We start from the raw sequence: 20,547 nt of genomic DNA, 5'->3' as shown, positions 1-20,547 counted from the left end.
TGTCTTTTTAAAGCACTCACACACCAGAAGGCTCAGACACAACATCTGAGCCCTGTCCCCTCTCCCCCACTCTGCAAAGATGGGGTACATGGGTAGGTGGAGGTATGGAAGGGGGATACTGACATCAGCGCCCCTCCTTCTCCCTACTCTGCACAGCAAGCAGGAGGACCCTGGGAGCAGCTTGCCAGGGGCTGCAAGGCAGAGGGCAGGAGCAACGTGGCTGAAGAGCTGCATGGTGAGGGGCACCTGAACACGCCACTGTGCATGGCTCTGCTAACCAAGTGTGCAGCACTACATTCACTCCTGGGCGGGTGTGTGACCGCGCAGCTTAGAGGGAATACAGCCACACAGTAGGTCTTCCTGTAGATGCCTCAGACTCTGAGGAGGCCAATGGCCACCCCCTGTAATTCAGTAAACTATCTACGGACATGTTATATGCTCATGTCACACTGGACTCCATCTTGGACAAGTAACTCTCCACAATGGGCTGTAGACTTAAGGCACCTGAGACATCTCCATTTGGTCTTCATTTCTCTGGACTGGATTTTTAACAAGGACTGATGACCCCCAATTTGTTTGGGTGATTTCGGAGAGACTTTTGCAAACTAGCAGTTTATTCCATCTCTGCTACAAACCTGATATAAGGACTTTGCAATCACTTGTATGTATATGACTTGCAATCACTTGTATGTATATTATAATTTTCTTTTCTTTTTTCTTTTTTCTTATTAAACCCTTAGTTTTTAATAACTAAAGGATTGGCAACCGCAAGATTATTATGAGCCCTATTCCAGGCACCCAGTCACAGCCAGGTGGAAAAAAATAGGTATTTGAAGTAGTTATAGTTTTGCCTGAGTGACCATTTTGTTATAGAGTGCAGGCGGAGAGTAAGAAAGGGATCATAAATCCTGCAGATTTTAACCCTTCCTGAAAGCCTTTTTAGTGTGTCCCCAAACCTTCACAGTGCAGGTTGGGTAAGGGGAAACCTTCCTCGCTCAGCATAAGAATGACTAGGGAGAAGGCCTTGAAACTATAGAAGGTGGAGGTGTGAAGAGATGGTGAGCAGTGGGAAGAAGTCCCCCTGCAAGTCTTTCCAGTACTTGAGAGAAGAATCCATCCCCAGTTAATGCTATAGATGACCAATCAATAAAGGTAAGTCTATATTCCAGTACAGAAGGAGATTTTGATCATTTAAGTCCTAGTAGTACTGTTTGCTTAAAAGAAAAGGTCAGTGCAGGAAGACTCTTAGGTGCTGAGGATGCTGCATGCAATGTTGATGGTGCCAGAAGGTCATCTGGCTGTGATACCAACTGTAGCACCTATGTAATCCCAGTCAAATCCTGTTGCAGCAAAAGGGAGTCCAGAACCAAAAGGCAAAGGAAATCTCATACTACTGCATAGACTTCTGGTGTCACTGATACCAACAAAGTTTGAGGCTGTCTCTAAGGTAGAGTGTCTAATATCTTAGTTGGAGCTGGTCTCAATGGTACCTGCATCAGTACCAGAGCCTACAACCAGCCTTCTTGATGTATGTCAATTGTCATTTCTGGGGGGCCATGAGTCTCCATCCGTGCTCTAACCTCAGTCACTGTTTTTTGATGGACCTATCTTCCATGAACTTATCTATTTCTTTGTCTATGAAAAACTGTGTCCGTGGAGCCCCTGCTGTTAGAGCCTGCAGTTTGCTTACTCTCCTTGTGGATATTATGGCAAGAAGAAAAGCTGTCTTTTGGAAAAAAGGACAGAGAACAACTTGCTTGGGGCCAAATGGAGGTCTGATGAGGACAGTTAGTACAGTGTTGAGGTCCCACAATTGAACTGCTTCTTTCAGAGTACCATGGAGTTAAAAGAAATTGACTTCCCTTGGATTGGAAGATGGAATGCCAAGATGGCTGCTAAGTGGACCCTCAACAAGCTGAGAGACAGATTTGAGGATTTAAAATGTATCAGGTAATCCAAAATGTCCTGAATGCAGGCTAGCATTGGCTGAATTCCCTGAGACTGGACCAAACTAAAAAACACTTCCACTTGGCAGAATAGAGAGAGATAGTAGCGGGTTTTCTACTATTAAATTGGACTAATTGAAGTGCTTCTGAACATCAACCTTCCTCCCATCTAAACACACAGATTCCATGCCATGAGGTACAGAGTGTTCAGTGTCGGGTGTCTGATCATGGTGTTGAGTCAGGAAGGAGGGGAAGAGGTGTGGGAGGCCGAACAGTTAGACTATGACATTTGGAGAACCAACATTGTCTTGGCCAAGCTGGCACAATGAGTATCTGTTTGGAATGATCTGCTTCAGTTTGAGAATAACTTGCAGGATGAGCAGATTGTGGGGGGAAGGCATATAGCAGTGCTGATCCCCAATTCAGATGGACGGTGTTGGTTAAAGAGCCTGGACTGAGACTTGCTTGTGACCAAAATTGATGGCACTTCTTGTTTTTTTTTTCTTGTTTTTCATTGCAAACAGGTAAACAGACAGAATGTCCCATTCTCTGAAGATGAGCCTCAGAACACTGCACTTCAGGGGCTACTCATGATTCTGGGAGAAATTCCTGCTGAGGTGATCAGCCAACTGATTCTGGCCCCTGGTAAGTGGGCAGCCATGAGAATAATGCATTCCTTGATGCAAAAAAAGCCACAACTTTATTGCTTCTTGACAAAGCTGCTTGAAGTGAGCTTTCAAAGTCTCTAGATGCAGTCTCCAACCTATTGTGGAGATATCAGTAACTGTAGTCTTGATCGGTGGAGGACGAGCAAAGGATATATCCTATCATACATTGTTTTGATCTGTCCATCCCCCTAGGGACTCCGGGATCACCAATGGCACTCGGACAAAGCTGTCCAATGACTGGGAACTCCAGAGATAGACAGATAGATTTTAACCAGCTTTGAAGTGGATCTCCCATGGTGGAGTAAATAAACGCTTATGCCCAGGCACACAGACTGTAGTTGAATGATGAGATTGGAGGGACAGACACAGGTGATGAATTGTTTGGAATCACTTGTGCAGGGGAAAAGCTCTCCAACTTGTAGTCTAGTATGGCCCCAATGAACTCAATTTTTTTCTGTTGACTTTCCCCTGTTCAAAATCGTCCCAATAAATTGATGAGATTCAGCATGAAGTGAAGTTTAAGGACTTGGTCTTCAAACTTGCCCTCACTAACCAATCATCCAGGTATGGGAAGACATGAATCCTCATTCTCCTGAGATAGGCTGTGGCTGCAGTCAGGAATTTGGTAAATATGCATGGAGCAGAGGACTGTGTATTGATAATGTTGATCTGCCATTATAAGAAACTTCATGTGGCTTGGGAGAATCACCATATGGAAGTAGGAATTCTCAGATTGAGGATGGCAAACCAGTCATTTTGATCCAATGCAGGGAGGATTGTAGCTAGTGTTACCATACAGAATCTGATATTTGATGTACTTGTTGATACCTCAGTGGTCAAGAATAGGTCTCAGCCCTCCCTTGGACTTGGGGAACAGGAAATAACATGAGTAGACTCCCTTTTCCCAAAACTGAAGGGTAACTTCTTCTATGGATCCTGAATCTCAGAGTCTGAATCTGCTGACAAAGCAGTGACTCATGAGAGGGGTTCCTGAAAAGGGACAGGGTAGAGGAGTGGGAAGGGGGGGATGGACAAGAATTGGATCACATCCCCTGATCACAGTTCTTAGGACCCATTTGTCTGTGGTTATTGTTTCCCAAGTACTGTAGAAGTGGGACAGCCTGTTCCCAAATGGAGGCAATATGGTCAGGAAGTTGACGACTGGTATGCTGCCCTTGAGAGGAGAGTCACATTGGCAGCTTGTCCAAAGTTGATGGAGGATGAGCTGGTTGTTGGTTGAAGTTGGAACCAGAGGGCCTTCTCCTTTGTGTCTTGTGTCTCCTCAGGGAGAAGTCTTGCTGCCTAGCAGGATAAGCCATCTGCCTGAAGTACTGCTGGGAATATTGACAGTATTGCTGCTGCTGTTGCTGAGCTCCATAATGATGACTCTTAACTTCTGGTATAACCCACAATGAACAAACAGTGGCTGGAGAGTCCTTAAAGGAATGCAGCATCTCATTAGTCTTTTTGGAAAACAAGAACTGATCATTGAAGGTAAAGTCCTCTATACTTTGTTGAACCTTGGGAGCTATGGCAGATTTCTGTAACATAAGAACATAAGAATGACCCTACTGGGTCAGACCAAAGGTCCATTTAGCCCAGTATTCTGTCTTCAGACAGTGGTCAGTGCCAGGTGCCCCAGAGGGAATGAACAGAACAGGTAATCATCAAGTGATCCATCCCCTGTTGCTCATTCCCAGCTTTTGGCAAACAGAGGCTAGGGACACCATTCCTGCCCATCCTGGCTAATAGCCATTAATGAACCTATCCTCCATGAATTTATCTAGTTCTTTTTTGAACCCTGTTATGGTCTTGGCCTTCACAACATCCTCTGGCAAGGAGTTCCACAGGTGGACTGTGCATTGTGTGAAGAAATACTTCCTTTTATTTGTTTTAGACCTGCTGCCTATTAATTTCATTTGGTGACCCTTAGTTCTTGTGTTATGAGAAATAGAAAACAACACTTCCTTATCTGCTTTCTCTACACCAGTCATGATTTTATGGACTTCAATCATATCTCCACTTAGCAGTCTCTTTTCCAAGCTAAAAAGTCCCAGTCTTCTTAATCTCTCCTCATACGGAAGCCGTTCCATACCCCTAATCATTTTTGTTGCCCTTTACTGAACTGGAATTTTCCAATTCCAATATATCTTTTTTGAGATGGGGTGACCACATCTGCACACAGTATTCAAGATGTGGGCGTACCATGGATTTATATAGAGGCAACATGATATTTTCTGTCCTATTATCTATCCCCCTTCTTAATTATTCCCAGCATTCTGTTTGCTTTTTTGACTGCTGCTGCATATTGAGTGGATGTTTTCAGAGAACTATCCACAATGACTCCAAGATCTCTTTCTTGAGTGGTAACAGCTAATTTAGACACCATAATTTTATATGTATAGTTGGGATTATGCTTTCCAATGTGCATTACTTTGCATTTATCAGCATTAAATTTCATCTGCCATTTTGTTGCCCAGTCATCCAGATTTGAGAGATCCTTTTGCTCTTCGCATTATGCTTGGGTCTTAACTATCTTTAGTCATTTTGTATCATCTGCAAATTTTGCACCTCACTGTTTACCCCTTTTTCAAGATCATTTATGAATATGTTGAATAGGACTGGTCCCAGAACAGACCCCTGGGGGACACCACTATTTACCTCTCTCCATTCTGAAAACTGACCATTTATACCTATCCTTTGTTGCCTATCTTTTAACCAGTTACCAATCCATGAGAGCACCTTCCCTCTTATTCTGTGGCAGCTTACTTTGCATAAGAGCCTTTGTTGAGGGACCTTGTCAAAGGCTTTCTGAAAATCTAGGTACACCATATCCACTGGATCCTCTTGGTCCCCATGCTTGTTGACCTCCTTAAAGAATTCTAGTAGATTGGTGAGGGATGATTTCCATTTACTAAAACCATGTTGACTCTTCCTCAACAAATTATGTTCATCTATGTGTCTGACAATATTGTTCTTTATTATAGTTTCAACCAGTTTGCCGGGTACTGAAGTCAGGTTTACAGGCCTCTAATGGCCAGGATCACCTCTGGAGCCCTTTTTAAAAACTGGCGTCACATTAGCTATCCTCCAGTCATCTGGTACAGAAACTGATTTAAATGATAGGTTACAGACTACAGTTAGTAGTTCTGCAATTTCACATTTGAGTCTTGATGACTTACTGATATTTAATTTATCAATTTGTTCCAAAACCCCTCTAATGATACCTCAGTCTGGAACAGTTCCTCAGATCTGTCACCTAAAAAGAATGGCTCAGGTTTGAAAATCTCCCTCACACCCTCAGCTGTGAAGACTGATGCAAAGAATTCATTTAGTTTCTCCTCAGTGGTCTTATCATCCTTGAGTGCTCCTTTAGCACCTCGATCATCCAATGGCCCTACTGGCTGTTTAGCAAGCTTTCTGCTTCTGATGTACTTTAAAAAAAATTGCTATTACTTTTTGAGTCTTTGGCTAACTATTCCTCAAATTCTTTTTTGGCCTTCCTAATTATATTTTTACACTTCATTTGCTGGTGTTTATGCTCCTTTCTAATTTCCTCACTAGGATTTAACTTCCACTTTTTAAAGGATGCCTTTTTGCCTCTCACTGCTTCTTTTATGTTGTTGTTTAGCCACAGTGGCTCTTTTTTGGTTCTCTTACTATATTTTTTAATTTGGGGTATACATTTAACTTGAGCCTCTATTATGGTGTCTTTAAAAAAGTTTCCACGCAGCTTGCAGAGATTTCACTTTTGGCACTATACCCTTTAATTTCTGTTTAACTAACCTCCTCATTTTTGTGTAGTTTCCCTTTCTGAAATTAAAGGCTACAGTGCTGGGCTGCTGTGGTGTTTTTCCTGCCACAGGGATTTTAAATTTAATTATATTATGGTCACTATTACCAAGCGATCCAGCTATAGTCACCTCTTGGACCAGATCCTGTGCTCCACTTAGGAATCAATCAAGAATTGCCTTTCCTCTGGTGGGTTCCAGGACCAGCTGCTCCAAGAAGCAGTCATTTGAGGTGTCAAGAAACTTTATCTCTGCATCCCGTCCTGAGGTGACGTGTACCCAGTCAATATGGGGATAATTGAAATCCCCCATTATTATTATTGAGTTTTTTATTTTAATATCCTCCCTGATCTCCCTGAATAACTATCACCATCCTGGTCAAGTGGTCAGTATATATCCCTACTGCTATATTATTATTAGAGCATGGAATTTCTATCCATAGAGATTCTATTGTACAGTTTGATTCATTTATTATTTTTACTTCATTTGATTCTATGCTTTTTCACATATGTCTCTCCCCCACCAGCACAACCTGTTCTGTCCTTCCAATATATTTTTTACCCTGGTATTACTGTATCCCATTGATTATCCTCATTCCACCAAGTTTCTGTGATGCCTATTATATCGATATCCTCATTTAATACGAGGCACTCTAGTTCACCCATTTTATTATTTAGACTTCTAGCATTAGTATATAAACACTTTAAAAACTTGTCTCCTTTTAGCTGTCTGCCATTACACGATGTAATTGAATGGGGCTCTTTTTTATTTGACTGTTTCTGATCAGATCCTGCCTGTATTTTATCATTTTCCATCCTCTCGTCCTCACTAGGACATAGAGATTCTCTATCCCTCTCCTAAGGGATGTCCAAACCATGTGCTCCTCCGCACCAGTCGGCTTTCCCCCAGCCCTTAGTTTAAAAACTGCTCTACAACCTTTTTAATGTTAAGTGCCAGCAATCTGGTTCCATTTTGGTTTAGGTGGAGCCCATCTTTCCTGTATAGGCTCCCCCTTTCCCAAAAGTTCCCCAGTTCCTAATAAATCTAAACCCCTCCTCCCTACATGCATTGAGACTCTGCAGTTCTGCCTGTCTAACTGGCCCTGCCTAGAGGCTCTTCTCATTGTTACCGGTGAGGCCATAGTTCTGGAGGAAGTGTCCAGCACATCCAGTGCTGATTGCAGTGAGGTCTTAACAACTAGATGATCTTTCACAATTAAGGCTTTAAACTCTTCCCTGGAGGATTCTGGCAATTTATATGTAAATTTGGACACCGCATCCCAGTTGACAAAGTCATATGTTGATAATACGTATTATTATTGATTAGGCTGTTGATTAGCAATGCACATCTATAGTGAGGAGATAAAATAAATCTTCCTTCTCATTAAATCTAACCCCTTAGACTTCTTTAGGTGTCAACTTATACCTCCCTTTTCACAACCTCTCATTTGCCACTGTTACAAGAAGAGAGTTAGGAGCCAAATGGAACTTAAAACACTGATACCCCTGCATGGGGACAAAGTACCACTTACCTGAATGGTTCGCTCTAGGAGGTAAGGAAGCTGGGGTATGCCACAAGGCTTTTGTGGGTTCCAAAATAGGTTTATTTATAGAGAGAGCTACCCTCCCTGGTGCCGAAAGTTGAATAATGTCCACCAATTTATGGCTATTCTACTGAACAAACTCATCCTGAATGCCCTGTACCCATTTGCCTCACGAGTTCTTGACAACACTTACAATCCTCAGACACAAATCCAGCACTGTGGAATTATCTGGTGAGGAAGAGGAGGAAGAAAATAGAGCCAATCGGATCTCCTGCATCAATACCTGCTGCTGAACAACGGTTCAGGATGAACCAGTTCAGATGAAGCAACATCAGTCCGTGTCTCCAGCCTGGGCAGCTTGGGAGGCGAGATTACCAAAGAGTTTGTTGACCTTGCTCTGGACTGGGCATAGGATCTCCAAGGCACAATAAGTACCGAGTGTTTAGGGTTAACCACCCCACACAACAGGCAGTGCTTAAAACCTGGCGAGGGCATTGCACCAAGCTAAATTCTCCTTAACTAAATGACTACTAACTAAATACTAAGGGTACTACTGTAACTTTCTATAACTATGCACATGCATTCACAGAAAAAGTACTGAGATAGCAAAACATGAGCTTAGCACTAGAATAAATTGCCCAAGGAGATTGTGGAATCTCCATCATTGGAGATTTTTAAGAGCAGGTTAGACACACACTTGTCAGGGATGGTCTAGATAATACTTAGTCCTGCCATGAGTGCAGGGGACTGGACTAGATGACCTCTCAAGGTCCCTTCCAATCCTATGATTCTATACCACATAGAATGCTCTGGTGGTGAGAAAGAACTGAGGGGAGTTGGGGTGGTGTGGCCCTTAAATAGCCATGGGAGAGGTTATGGGGTTCCAAAGGCATGTGTGTCGCCCCAACGGATACTGCTCAGCAAAGTTCTCTGACTTTTGGCGCACTAGGCATGTGCACATCTTTGTGGAATACACGTTTGCAATCAATCGAAGAAGAACCTTACACGACACCCACTGGTGAACTAGAATGTAAATATCAGATCCAGGGGATCCTTGTAACCCTTATGCACCTCTGTGCCCTCTGCCAGTCAGCATCAAGAGGTCCTTGGATCACACCATGGACAGATGGCCCTAGCCTCCAGTGAATTTCATGAAATCCATCTACATATTCAGGAATTGTGGGTACTGGTGGCTGACACCTCCTCTGTTCAGCTGCCTCATTATAAACCCCACTCCCCAGGCAGAATAATCTGGGTAAGCTTCATGACACAAATTTCAGTTTTCCTTCCCACTTCCTATGGAAGGGGCAATCTATCCCTAGTTTTAGTAGTGCCTTTAAGCTAAAACTGGCTGTCTGCAAGCCTCCTTTCAGAATATAAACCCATAATAACTGGGGTTTTGCTACCTGAGGAATAATTGCCTTTGTCCCATGCTCTAATGCTTGTGATCAGAGGACATGCTCAAGCTAGATACCCCACAATTTAAATGGGAAGGTCTCCTGGCAGGTCATTTTTCATGATGTGTACTTGACTCTTGATCAGTCACACTTCCAGGCATTCTAACAAACCCTTTTTTCCTAAGGGCATTTGGAAAGGCAGTGGGGAAAGAATTAAAAATGAGTATTAGCTGTTTAACTTAACTGTACCTGGTATCTATAGCTTTTTGCATAGAAAACAAATACATTTAGTGATGTGAGTGTAAGTACTTCATTAAATAATATATATGATTTAACTACTACTAAGATGGTTATCTAGGATTTTTTACTTTAAAGGGGAGACAGCTAAGAAAAATCTCAAAGAAGCGTCCAAAAAACACACCTTCCAAATAAACCAAAATATTACAGAGCCTTTTGATCATACAGTGTACAGTATTGTTGACAACAAAGATATATACTGTTCTATTTTAAATTAATCCGTATTTGCAGGGTAGATATGTGTGACTATATAAAATGATTTAAGTCTCTTTCCCTAGATTTGTTTAGCTGTTTTCACCTTCTTATTTGAACATGTACATATGGTATGTGAGAGTGAGAGCACTCTCTGTAAATGTTTGGAAGGAGCATCTGTCAGACAATAAAACGTACAAGGAAATATGCTTCTCATTTAAAGCATTTCCACCAGAACAATTTTAATTTTGGACTCAGTTCATTTTTATAGCTTAGAAGCATTAATAAGATGTGCAGAGAACTATACAGTCACCAGAAAACCTGAGTTGTTAGTAATAATCTAAGATAATTTTAAAAAACATTCTGTGTCTAGTCAGCATCACAATTTTCCAATAGCAACCTGAAGTAACTGGCTTCCAGGAGATTCTGGTCGTGAATAAAAAAAATCAAGCAACAGTATGGAATTCATTTTGTTAAACTGGAAAGTCTAAAGGTTACGATAACTGTTGGACCAAAGCTTCAGGCATAAATAGCAAGACTCCTACTGTCCTCTCTTGCAGAACAGCTCAGCTGCCAGCAAAAGCAGGTGCTCTCACCGTATCTGAGCTCCAGAGGAAACATTTAGTGAGTACTCAAAACTCTTTTAATGAATTACTGTATTATACAACTATTAGTGTTTCAATTATGTGTATGCAGTTTTCTCTAAGGACAAAAGCATTTAAAAAGCGGGATTTTAAATAACCTAGTTTCAGTCTGATGCAAGGATGTTTGCAATTATGTTAATTTTTAAATGTTTTTTCATAGCAAATATGATCGCAAAGTAATAAATTATATTTGTAATGTATTTGACTTTAAATCTGTTCTAAAAATTCTGCTTCAACTTTTATGTTCCTTCTCCATGCTTTTCAAATTTAATTTTATCTTTAAAATAATACATGTATCATTAATGTTTTTACAGAAACATTTACTAGTCTAAATTAATTCAAGATTCTAATAAGATTTTAAAAGAAAATCAAAAACATGTTTCCTCAAACTCATTACCATGAACAAGTTTAAGATATTTTTTTATTTTCCATTAGAAACAGTTGTCAGAGATAGAGTTACAGCTTTGTAACATACTGCATGGAAACTTCAACTCTGTAAGTCCTATATGTTCTTAGATGCATTAAGTTTTTAAATGCATTGGATGTGTATTTTCTTCTAGTTCAAAACTTACGCTATATTAAATTTCATTGGGTTACAGTTATTCAGTTTTGAATCTACAGTGACTAATAAGGCTAACATGGACACTTTTTTTTCTTTCCATGTGTAGGGAAATGGAAAACCTGATGCTTGGCTGCAGTTCCTGTAAAGTTATCTGGACACTGCTTATAACAATTTTAGGCTATACCAGCTGTCTGCCTGTGGGTGATGATTCTGTTTGCACAGCAGAGGAAGTTGCCAAGTACAGCATAGTCTTTGTAGGGAAATGGAGTCAGGCTGCTTTCCCTAAGCAGTATCCCCTTTATAGGCCTCCAGCACAGTGGTCTTCCTTGCTAGGTAAGTGAAATGTGCACAGTGTCAAGACCAGATAAAACTTTCTACAGTTGTGATTACTTTTTTTTGTTCTTTATTTGAATTTATTGAGAATTCCCTTTAGTAAAATGAAAGTCAAAACTAATGTTGCTTGACAGATAAACAATAACATACAGAACTTGCAGCATCCAAAATACTTACAGAATCTACAACGGTTTTCAATTGGCTTCAATTTTCAATCGGCTACGGCTGAAGTAAACAGTGATAAGCCAAATGTTTTAGAAAATCCTAAAGGTAAATACCCAAATTGTTCCACATCAGAAATAAAACAGAGAAATTGCAGCAATTACGATAATCCAAAACAGACTTTTATATTGAGCAATGTGTTCCCTTAAATAGGTGTTACCCATAGTTCTGACTATAACATGTGGAAAAAGGATGAATATGCCAGCAATGGTGTGCGTGATTTTGCTGAAAAGGGTGAAGCATGGACATTAATGAAGGAAATAGAAGCAGCTGGAGAAAAAATTCAAAGTGTGCATGGAATCTTCTCAGCTCCTGCCATTTCCAGTGGTACAGGACAAACCTTCGCGGAATTAGAAGCACATTCAAGACACTCCTTAGTACGTACATTTACATTTTCATTTTAAGGGTTGCTTACTAGTTTTATGCCAGTAGGATGCAAAAGGAGATATTTGAAATGCCACTGATAGCTACCACTATAATGCAAGGAATTGCAAAGATAATCCAGTTTTAAAGAACTTTATGAACATAAAATCAAATAAAAAAGCATACTGGAATATGTTCTTTTAGAAACCCTCAAATAAAATAGTCAGAAATATGTCTGACCCATTGTTATACTAGAAATCGGACCCTGAAGTTCCTGCTATCCAAGCCTGTAGAGACTGGCAGGTGATTGTTAATTATTATGATGTTTTTCTTTCACTTCCTAGGTTTCTTTTGTTGTACGAATTGTGCCCAGCCCTGATTGGTTTGTGGGTGTTGACAGTCTAAATCTATGTGAGGGAGATCATTGGAAAGAACAAGAAACAGTAGAACTTTTTCCATATGATGCTGGAACAGACAGTGGTTTCACATTTTCCTCACCAAACTTTGCCACTATTCCACAGGATACTGTTACAGAGGTAAGTGTGTGTATGTTGTATACATATAGGGCTTGCGGGAGTGGGAAAGAATAGAGAAGCTGAAGCACCACCCTCTGTGACCCCTTATAACAATACCACATCTACTACAGCACCCTCTGTGACCCCTTATAACAATACCACATCTACTACAGCACCCATTATTCCCCAGTCTGTATCCTTGCCACTGCCAGCATTCCCTACCTACAACTTCTTGTCTCCTCCATCAACCTGCTCCAAGCATTATTGTGCATGCTGACTACCCTCCATCCAGTATCTCCATCCAAAAATAGTAACAATTTCTTGTGTGATCTCAGTCCCAGAATCCTTCCACAAAAGTTAGTGGAATTATCTTCATGACAAGAAAAAACAGCTTTTTTGTGGGTCTCGGGTGCATAAAGACTGTGCACCCCCAATTCATATGAGTTTTACTTGCCCAGGAATATAATTAAGACATGATATTCTGTTTAAAATTTCTATCCTTACTAACATGGCAATATTATTTCTATAAACTTCCTTTTATTTTTAATTCATAGATCACTTGTTCCTCTCCAAGTCACCCAGCAAACTCATTTTATTATCCCAAGCTAAAAAGTTTGCCACCTATTGCTCGAGTAACCATTGTAAAACTTAAAAGAAACCAGCTGGGTCTTCCTGGTCCTCAGCCTAACCTGACTGCGGTAGGCAATGAAATAGATGACTCTGTCTCAGGTAAGTGGTTAGTACTTTGATCAACTAGATCCTTTTGTTCCCATTCACTGAGCAGCAAAGGAGAGAAGCAAAATTTTAGAAAACTTCAAATCTGGCAAGCCTTGTGGAAGAGAATAGGGTTATGTGGAATATTCCTGCTACAGGCTTCAGCAACTGCAGAGAAAACGGGGGCATGCCCAGTCAAAAAGCAGCTGATCATTATATTTCTTTGTACCCTTTTCCTTGTGGAACAGCATTAACTATTCCTCTGTACTCTGGATCTAATTCTAATATCACTTACACCTGCATAAATTGGGAGTCATTCTACCAAAGCCAATGGAGTTACACAAGTGTAAACATAGCGTAGGTGAGATTAGAATTGGGACCTCTGTGACAGAGACCAGAGACCACAATAACAGTAAAGGCAATAAACTAGTCCAAATGTCATAGGAAGAGGATACCGAAAGAAACATGGGGAGAGGGAGGGAGGAAGCCTTCATGTCTGGCCAGGGATCCGCAGATTTGGGTTAGATCCACATGTCTTATTCAAGCCATAGAACTTCCACAGAACCACCAGTTCTGTGTGAAAGGGATACTCTGTCAGACTCTCAGCTCCCCAAATCCTGTGCAAATCCTAAAGAAAGTGCTTCCTTCCTGTGAGTTCTGACATAATGGCGCAAAACGATTATATTTACTATATTCTCCTTGGTAAGAAGTATTTTGATATTGATATGAAATAAGAAAACAAAATTCACCAGCTTGAGTAGAATTATGATGGCAACTGATACCTACAGAACAAGGTATCCAAGTAGAGTTTGAAATTTTTATTGAAATGCTCATGTGAAGCCAAGATTTAATTTCAAACAATAATATATTTATCCCACCACAGCATTCTTTTTTTAAACTGTCTGTGAATGCTAGTGCTCATGTAAGTGAAGGTTCATAGCACTGATTTGACCCAGTCTTAGTGACAAATTCTAAGCTTCAAACTCAGCATAAATGCTACATCCCCTCTGATTGGAGGAAAGAGGACAGACGGTAGAGAGCCCTGTGCAGGCTTACTCTATGCACCCTCTGGTGACTCTCTGTACAGGATCATAGAAAAGGGGAATGTGGAGCACTTCTTAAGAAAGTTGTGCAGAGACCAAAATCCTGCACAGGAGAGATCCATGGGACACACTCCCTGCATATTCTGTAGTAGCAACTACGGCCCAAGTGCATGCCAGCTGCTTCAGACTGGGACTGGAGAGTCTATTTCTCTGGCTTTGGCTCTGTGCCAGGAGTTTGGACCATAAGGTGGGCTTCACAAATTTCCTCACAATTAATAAATAAAGAAAACTTACCTTCCCCATGGTTAATAAGGCCTGACTTGTACATTTAAAACAAGCAGATTTCTAGTTTAAAAAATGTTTTCTTAGTAAACAAGAGCTGATCATCCATCATTCAAATTGGGTGACACAAATCACATATAGAATAATATCCTTTCCTCCACAACATTTGAGAAGGGATTACTATTTACTCTAGCCCCAGTTCAGGAAAGGAGCTCAAGATGTACTTAAGTGCTTTCCTTATTAGGGATGGTCTTTAAAACGTATGTAAGTGCTTCCTGAACTGGGTCCTTAGTCTGCTACTTTGAAGATATCATGCAGGATTCTCATTCTTGGGTCTCAGCTCCCTAGCCTAAGACAGACGGGTTTGTCTTGTCCTGAAAGCTTAAGATCCAAGAGTTGGAAGTCACAATATGGTATTTTTAGAGACTATTTATTTAATTAATATTTAATTTTTATTTAATTCCCCATAAATGTGAGTAACTGGACATTCTAACTAGAGCAACATGCTGTATTAACTTCCCCACAAAGTTAATTAATGTGCCTCAGTGTAGGTTAAACCCCCCGCCCCCACCCTCAAGTGTTCCAATACTGGGCATCCCCATAGCAGATACTGTAAAACAGTGGTTTTCAAACTGGGGGTCCGGACCCCTCAGGGGGTCATGAGGTTATTACATGGGGGGTTGCGAGTTGTCAGCCTCCACCCCAAACCCCGCTTCGTCTCCAGCATTTATAATAGTGCTAAATATATTTTAAAAGTGTTTTTAATTTATAAGGGGGAGTCGCACTCAGAGGCTTGCTGTGTGAAGGGGGTCACCAGTACAAAAGTTTGAGAACCACTGCTGTAAATAGCAGCAAACTATAACAGGTTATGTAATATATTTGTAATACATTTGATGAGATAATAGTCATTGTTTAGACAAACTAAACATTTAGTTCTTTTAAGCTTTCTATACAAGTCCATTTTTCTACTCCATTAAAAATGTTAGTAATTCAGGAGATATTATAAAATAAGAGCAACACAGACTGAATCACAGCAATTCATTGTAAGTAAAGCATTTGTTGGACATTCCTAGTCAGAAGTCTCCACTTTGTGTATATACCAGTAACTTAATCCATATAAAAAACTTACTCCACAGGCATAAGGAAAGATTTAATTACCAAAGGTCAAACCATGTTCCCCATCCACTCAAGGTCTATAGAGATCCGCGACTACAGACATATTTCCTCCCAACTGCAGAGGGAGAGAGTATCTGTCTATTTTCTTTACGAATTTTATAACTTACATATCATTCATATATATATTCTGTATATATGTATATATTACTTTACAGAATTTCTGATTTATTTGGTTGTAGTAAATGTAAAGGATATTAGTATTAAAAAGCTTTTAGTTATACAATTTATTTTATTGGCAAAGGGAAGACTGTGTGTATAAAAGGTGCTTTACCTTTTCTTGCCAAAAACTAACTACAAGGAGATTTAGCCATAAAAAGAATTAGCATTTTCTTTACTCATGAGGAAGAATAGAATAGGACTTAAACAGAAAATGAAATGAATAGGAACAATATATACAAAGAAGTCCCAGAGTATATAAATAAACTTGATAAAAATCTTAATACTGGTATTATCCAGCAAGCCATGCAAGGGCAAATGAGTTATTAGTAATGAGATGACAATAAAATACAATTCTATTTTCAGAGCATGCTCATTTTAAAGTTTTCCATGAAAAGAACATTTTAAATTCTCAACTAAATAAGTATTATACCATAACTAATGCAGTACCTCAAACAACCTCTACATTACAGTAAAAAAATCTACCTTTTCAGGAGCTGAAAACAGATGTCTTTATTTACTAGACAACATATGGCTTTTATTAAAGGAATGTAAAATTAAAAACATGTTAATTCTGTTTTTTCAAGTAGATCTTTTTAATATTATCAGTAATGTAACTGATAGTAAATTCTTCATGTATCAAAACAAACATCAGCCTTATATTTATATAAGTAAGGACAATATGCTAATAGTTTTGTACATTTTACCAACTATGTGTTTGCCTTAAGCACATATTTCTGTCAAATGACCTCTTCTTATATATGTTACAGAAACACCATTGGACTGTGAGATTTCACTGTGGTCTTCCTGGGGTCTTTGCAGAGGTACTTGTGGAAAGATAGGGACCAAAACCAGAACTCGTTATGTACGCCTTCAACCTGCCAATAATGGAACTCCTTGTCCAAACCTGGATGAAGAAACAGAATGTGAACCAGACAATTGTGTCTGAAGTCTCCTTTCCAATGGAATAAAGAATAGACGATAATTTAGATCATTTAAATTAAGGTTAGATTTAGTTGAATCTATACTCCATGTCAGTCACTATTCCTTATAATTCAGGTATGTTGTAATGTTTTATTGAAATGTTTAATTAGACTGGATGCTGATTCTATTGTTTGATATCAAGACTTTTTTTAATTACTTAATTTTAGTCCAACAGTTTTTGATCATTTACAGGGAAAACAAAACAAAATCCACGGAACCCATTCCTTTCTACAAATATTGTGTAAGTTCTTGCAGTACCATCTAGTGGCAGGAAAGAAAATTTTGGACATACTGCACAGTTCATTTATGTTAACAAATCTTTTGAGTACAATCTAGATTATCACATACATTCTTAAATATTAGAATTTGTAGATTTAAATTTGTTTATTTATATCTGTAAAGCTAATTATTATGTTGCTGTAAATTATGTTTTATTATAATTTATTGGCATTAATGTTGACTTCTTTTATCATGTTTAATTGAGTACACTTCTTTGGAAAACACTTATATAAACCAGAGTGACCAGATATTGTAACATAGTTAGGACAATAAAATAACTGCGTAAACTTGTCTTGAATCCTATGCATGCAGAGCGAGAGGTTTGTTTTTCCTCAGACATTGGAAAAATGCCAACTACAAAACTACTCAGCTCAGAAGCTTCATATAAGCACTCAAAAGTCTGGATACTAATGGAGAGCCACTGAACTCAGTTGAGTTGAATCTCTTTCCAGATTTAAAAACTGACTGATCTTTGGTGTGGATCCCTACACAAATAAACTGACTGGGAAATAACTGGTGAAAAATTGTAAAGTCTGTTCAGCTGACTATAAGTTATACCATTTTCTACATGTATGAAATAAATGTGTCCATGTTTCTCTAAAAGCACATGTGGATGTGAATTATTTGTTTATGTAAAAATCACAAATTTTTGAGGCATAAATGAGAAATTATAGATTTGTTTTTAAATGACTCAAAACAGAATTATGTATGGATTTCACAAAGCATAATATATCAAAAACTGTTCCAGACTGTGAATTTTGTTACTCAAATAGCTAATTGGTTGAAAAAATGATAGCACGTGGGTTATGCAGAGTTTTTAGTTATAACATAGGGAAAGGATTTTTGAAATATAAGAGTTCAACAGAAAACTTTTAAGCTAGTTGGTGTTTATAGGTCTACAGTGCACTGTCCTAGAAAATATACAAAAATAAGAAAGGCACAGATATGAACAAGAAAGATCTTGGATGGGGCCGGGCAGGTTCATTCTGAAACATGCCATCTATGAAAACCATTTTTGTATACTAAAAGGGACACAGCACACTGCATTCTCTTTAGGTACAGGAACACTTAAAAGTTCTGACACTTTTTTTATAGGACTCAGATGAGGATCCTGACGAGTCCTGAAGAAATTAGAACTTTTATCAGCATAGTACATACTGGTCCTCCAAACACTGAATAAACAATTAAAACAAACACTCGGCTCCAGTTGAATACAGCTAAGTATTTAAAAAAAAAAACTAACTTTTGTCATTTCTGGATGCCTTGCATTCTTCTGATTATCACTCTCCTGTCCTCCATCTCCCTTGTTTCACTTATTCTTGTTTATAACATCTTCTTTTTCTCCATGTTCCTCCTGTGTCCACATTCTTACAGGTTCATTAGCTCTCAAATATCCTGATTTTGGAGAGAAAGGAACTTTTCTCAGGTCTCTCCACATTCTGTATTACTTTTATGTCCTTTTCCATTCTTTCTTTATTTTCTATACAGAAGTCTTCCTTATTTTCTGTTTTTGGTTTTTATTTTATTTAACTGTATAAATACCTAGATAAACAATTACATCCATCACCAGGGTATCAGAACAACTTTAAAATGTATTAAAATATACATGTGAAGTATGCTCTCTGCTTTTATTCTGTTCCCTTGCCCCTTCCCCAATCCATTCTCATTGCTCTTTGCCCCATTTCAATGGGCCATCTTGCTCTGTGAGACAGCCATGTCACTGCAAGGGATGATTTCAGCCTCCAGCATCATTCCTATTAGTGGCCTGGACAGAATTTGAACTGTTGACTGATAACCAGCCAAAGACTCCAAATCCTATTACTAGTCCATGTTCCTGGACTGATGATAGAACCCTAAGTTAAAACATAATATGTGATGGTTACAAACACTAGGAGTGAGAGGATAAGAAGGAACTTGTAATATTTTCCACGGGATCTCATGGCAACAGCTGTAACTTATAACAACATGAAATATATAATAAAGGGCAGATTTTTCAAGTACTCAGCATCCGCAAATTGGGGCTGTTTTTTCAAAAGCACTCAACCACCGCTTCCATTATGACATTTATGTAACCCCCTTGGGGTTTAGAGAGCATGGCCCCTTTAAAACCTTGTCCTGAGGCAGAGGGAGTGCTGATTGTTGCAGCAAGAGGAAGTGCTGGTTGTTCCAGGGGTGTGGAGAGAGGTAAAGTGAGAGGGTAGGTCTGTCTGTAGCTACAGAGGGAAGGACTATATCAAGCAGGCCCTCACATAGTGAAGCAGCCAAGAACGAGCCCGAATCCTTGGCGGGACAGAGTGACCAACCAGGGATGCCCCAGGACAGGAGCCAGGAGGAGCACCATGCTAAGGAAGAATCACTTGAGATGGACAAACCGGAGCTGGACTCAGTATCACAATTGCCCAGAACTGGATGGGGCCATGAGTACTGGGGCATGTGACCTTGCATTGGACATAAGGAGGGAGGCTGTTGCTAGCTAAGTGGGGAGGCTGTCGCTCTGTGTGGCTTTGCAGAGAGCGGCAGAAAAGGGACCGGAGAGGTTTATTGTTGAAAGGTTACTGGCGCCGAAGACCAGCAGGAGCACCCAATACTCACTGCCATACTGGAACTCTGCCCAGGGTTCCTGGACTCTGAGTGTAGACACATTGCTTGGTGTCTGTCCTTTTGTATTGTGGTACCACTGGACCTGCGGAGCCTTGTGTTTGGATATAACACTGTTTTACCGCTCCCCCTAGCTTCCCTCACGTTGTTTTGCTCCAATCATCCTTCTGTAAATAATATTTGCTTTTCCTATATTCATTGTACTATGCTGGTATGTGTGTTTACACCAGGGGGTGTGGAACAGGTGCTCCTGGGCTGGGGAAGAGTTTCCCTGATGCGTTCCTGCACATGCCTTTTGTTGGCCGGAGTTGCCTGTTGAGCAGACTCAATCTTGGCCATGAGGGTGCATTTATAACCAAGTTTCCTAGCCTGCAGGATATGGTCACTTATTTGTATGGTAAATCTGCTGTGTTGAAGGTTTTGCTTTTCACATACTTGCTGTTTGTGTCCCCAAATCAGGATGAAGGATAGTCCCTTGAGACAGGAGGTGGGAATCCTGAGGTAAATGCCTGTATTTGTCTATTAACGATTGAAGCAGCTATTGTGAAACAAATGTATCCTTGCAAGTCAACTATGAAAGCACTTGAATCTCCCAGAATCTTGTGGCTCACCTTGTGGAAACTGTAGAGGACACTGTGATACTGGGGCATTACAAAGATATCCATGTGTGTCATCTGCAGATTGTGACAAAGGCTGCAAAAAATTCTATGCATAGGTGTCCTTTCCTGGAAATTAAGGGCTGGCACAGTGAAGGAAGGAAACGCCATATGCCTCAGAAAACTACTCTGGGTTTACAGTATACCTGGTAGTTGTTCTTTCCTCACCTCACTTTATGGCACAAT

At 39.8% G+C, this 20,547-nt stretch overlaps 1 protein-coding gene across 5 annotated transcripts in view; it reads left to right on the top strand.

Annotated features, from left to right (window-relative positions):
* The window catches only part of LOC128838685 (spondin-2-like), a 115,428-nt gene extending 98,034 nt beyond the window's left edge, over positions 1 to 17,394 (top strand). For 3 of the 5 annotated variants that reach the window (XM_054031076.1, XM_054031077.1, XM_054031075.1), the window contains 9 exons: positions 2,471 to 2,591; positions 3,901 to 4,108; positions 10,395 to 10,458; positions 10,914 to 10,973; positions 11,147 to 11,373; positions 11,749 to 11,972; positions 12,303 to 12,494; positions 13,028 to 13,202; positions 16,615 to 17,394. In XM_054031076.1, the coding sequence (XP_053887051.1) occupies positions 10,957 to 10,973; positions 11,147 to 11,373; positions 11,749 to 11,972; positions 12,303 to 12,494; positions 13,028 to 13,202; positions 16,615 to 16,793 (1,014 nt within the window). In that variant the 5' untranslated portion in view covers positions 2,471 to 2,591; positions 3,901 to 4,108; positions 10,395 to 10,458; positions 10,914 to 10,956 and the 3' untranslated portion in view covers positions 16,794 to 17,394. Of the gene's footprint in view, positions 1 to 2,470; positions 2,592 to 3,900; positions 4,109 to 10,236; positions 10,459 to 10,913; positions 10,974 to 11,146; positions 11,374 to 11,748; positions 11,973 to 12,302; positions 12,495 to 13,027; positions 13,203 to 16,614 lie in introns of those variants that run through there. The other 2 variants (XM_054031079.1, XM_054031080.1) reach the window with 2 other exon arrangements.
* Positions 17,395 to 20,547: the final 3,153 nt, after the last annotated feature.

This window comes from Malaclemys terrapin, chromosome 5 (genome assembly GCF_027887155.1).
Source record: "Malaclemys terrapin pileata isolate rMalTer1 chromosome 5, rMalTer1.hap1, whole genome shotgun sequence".
Classification (NCBI taxonomy): Eukaryota; Metazoa; Chordata; order Testudines; family Emydidae; genus Malaclemys; species Malaclemys terrapin.
Note: the sequence above shows the minus strand (reverse complement) of the source record. Positions and strands in the feature narration are given on the sequence as shown.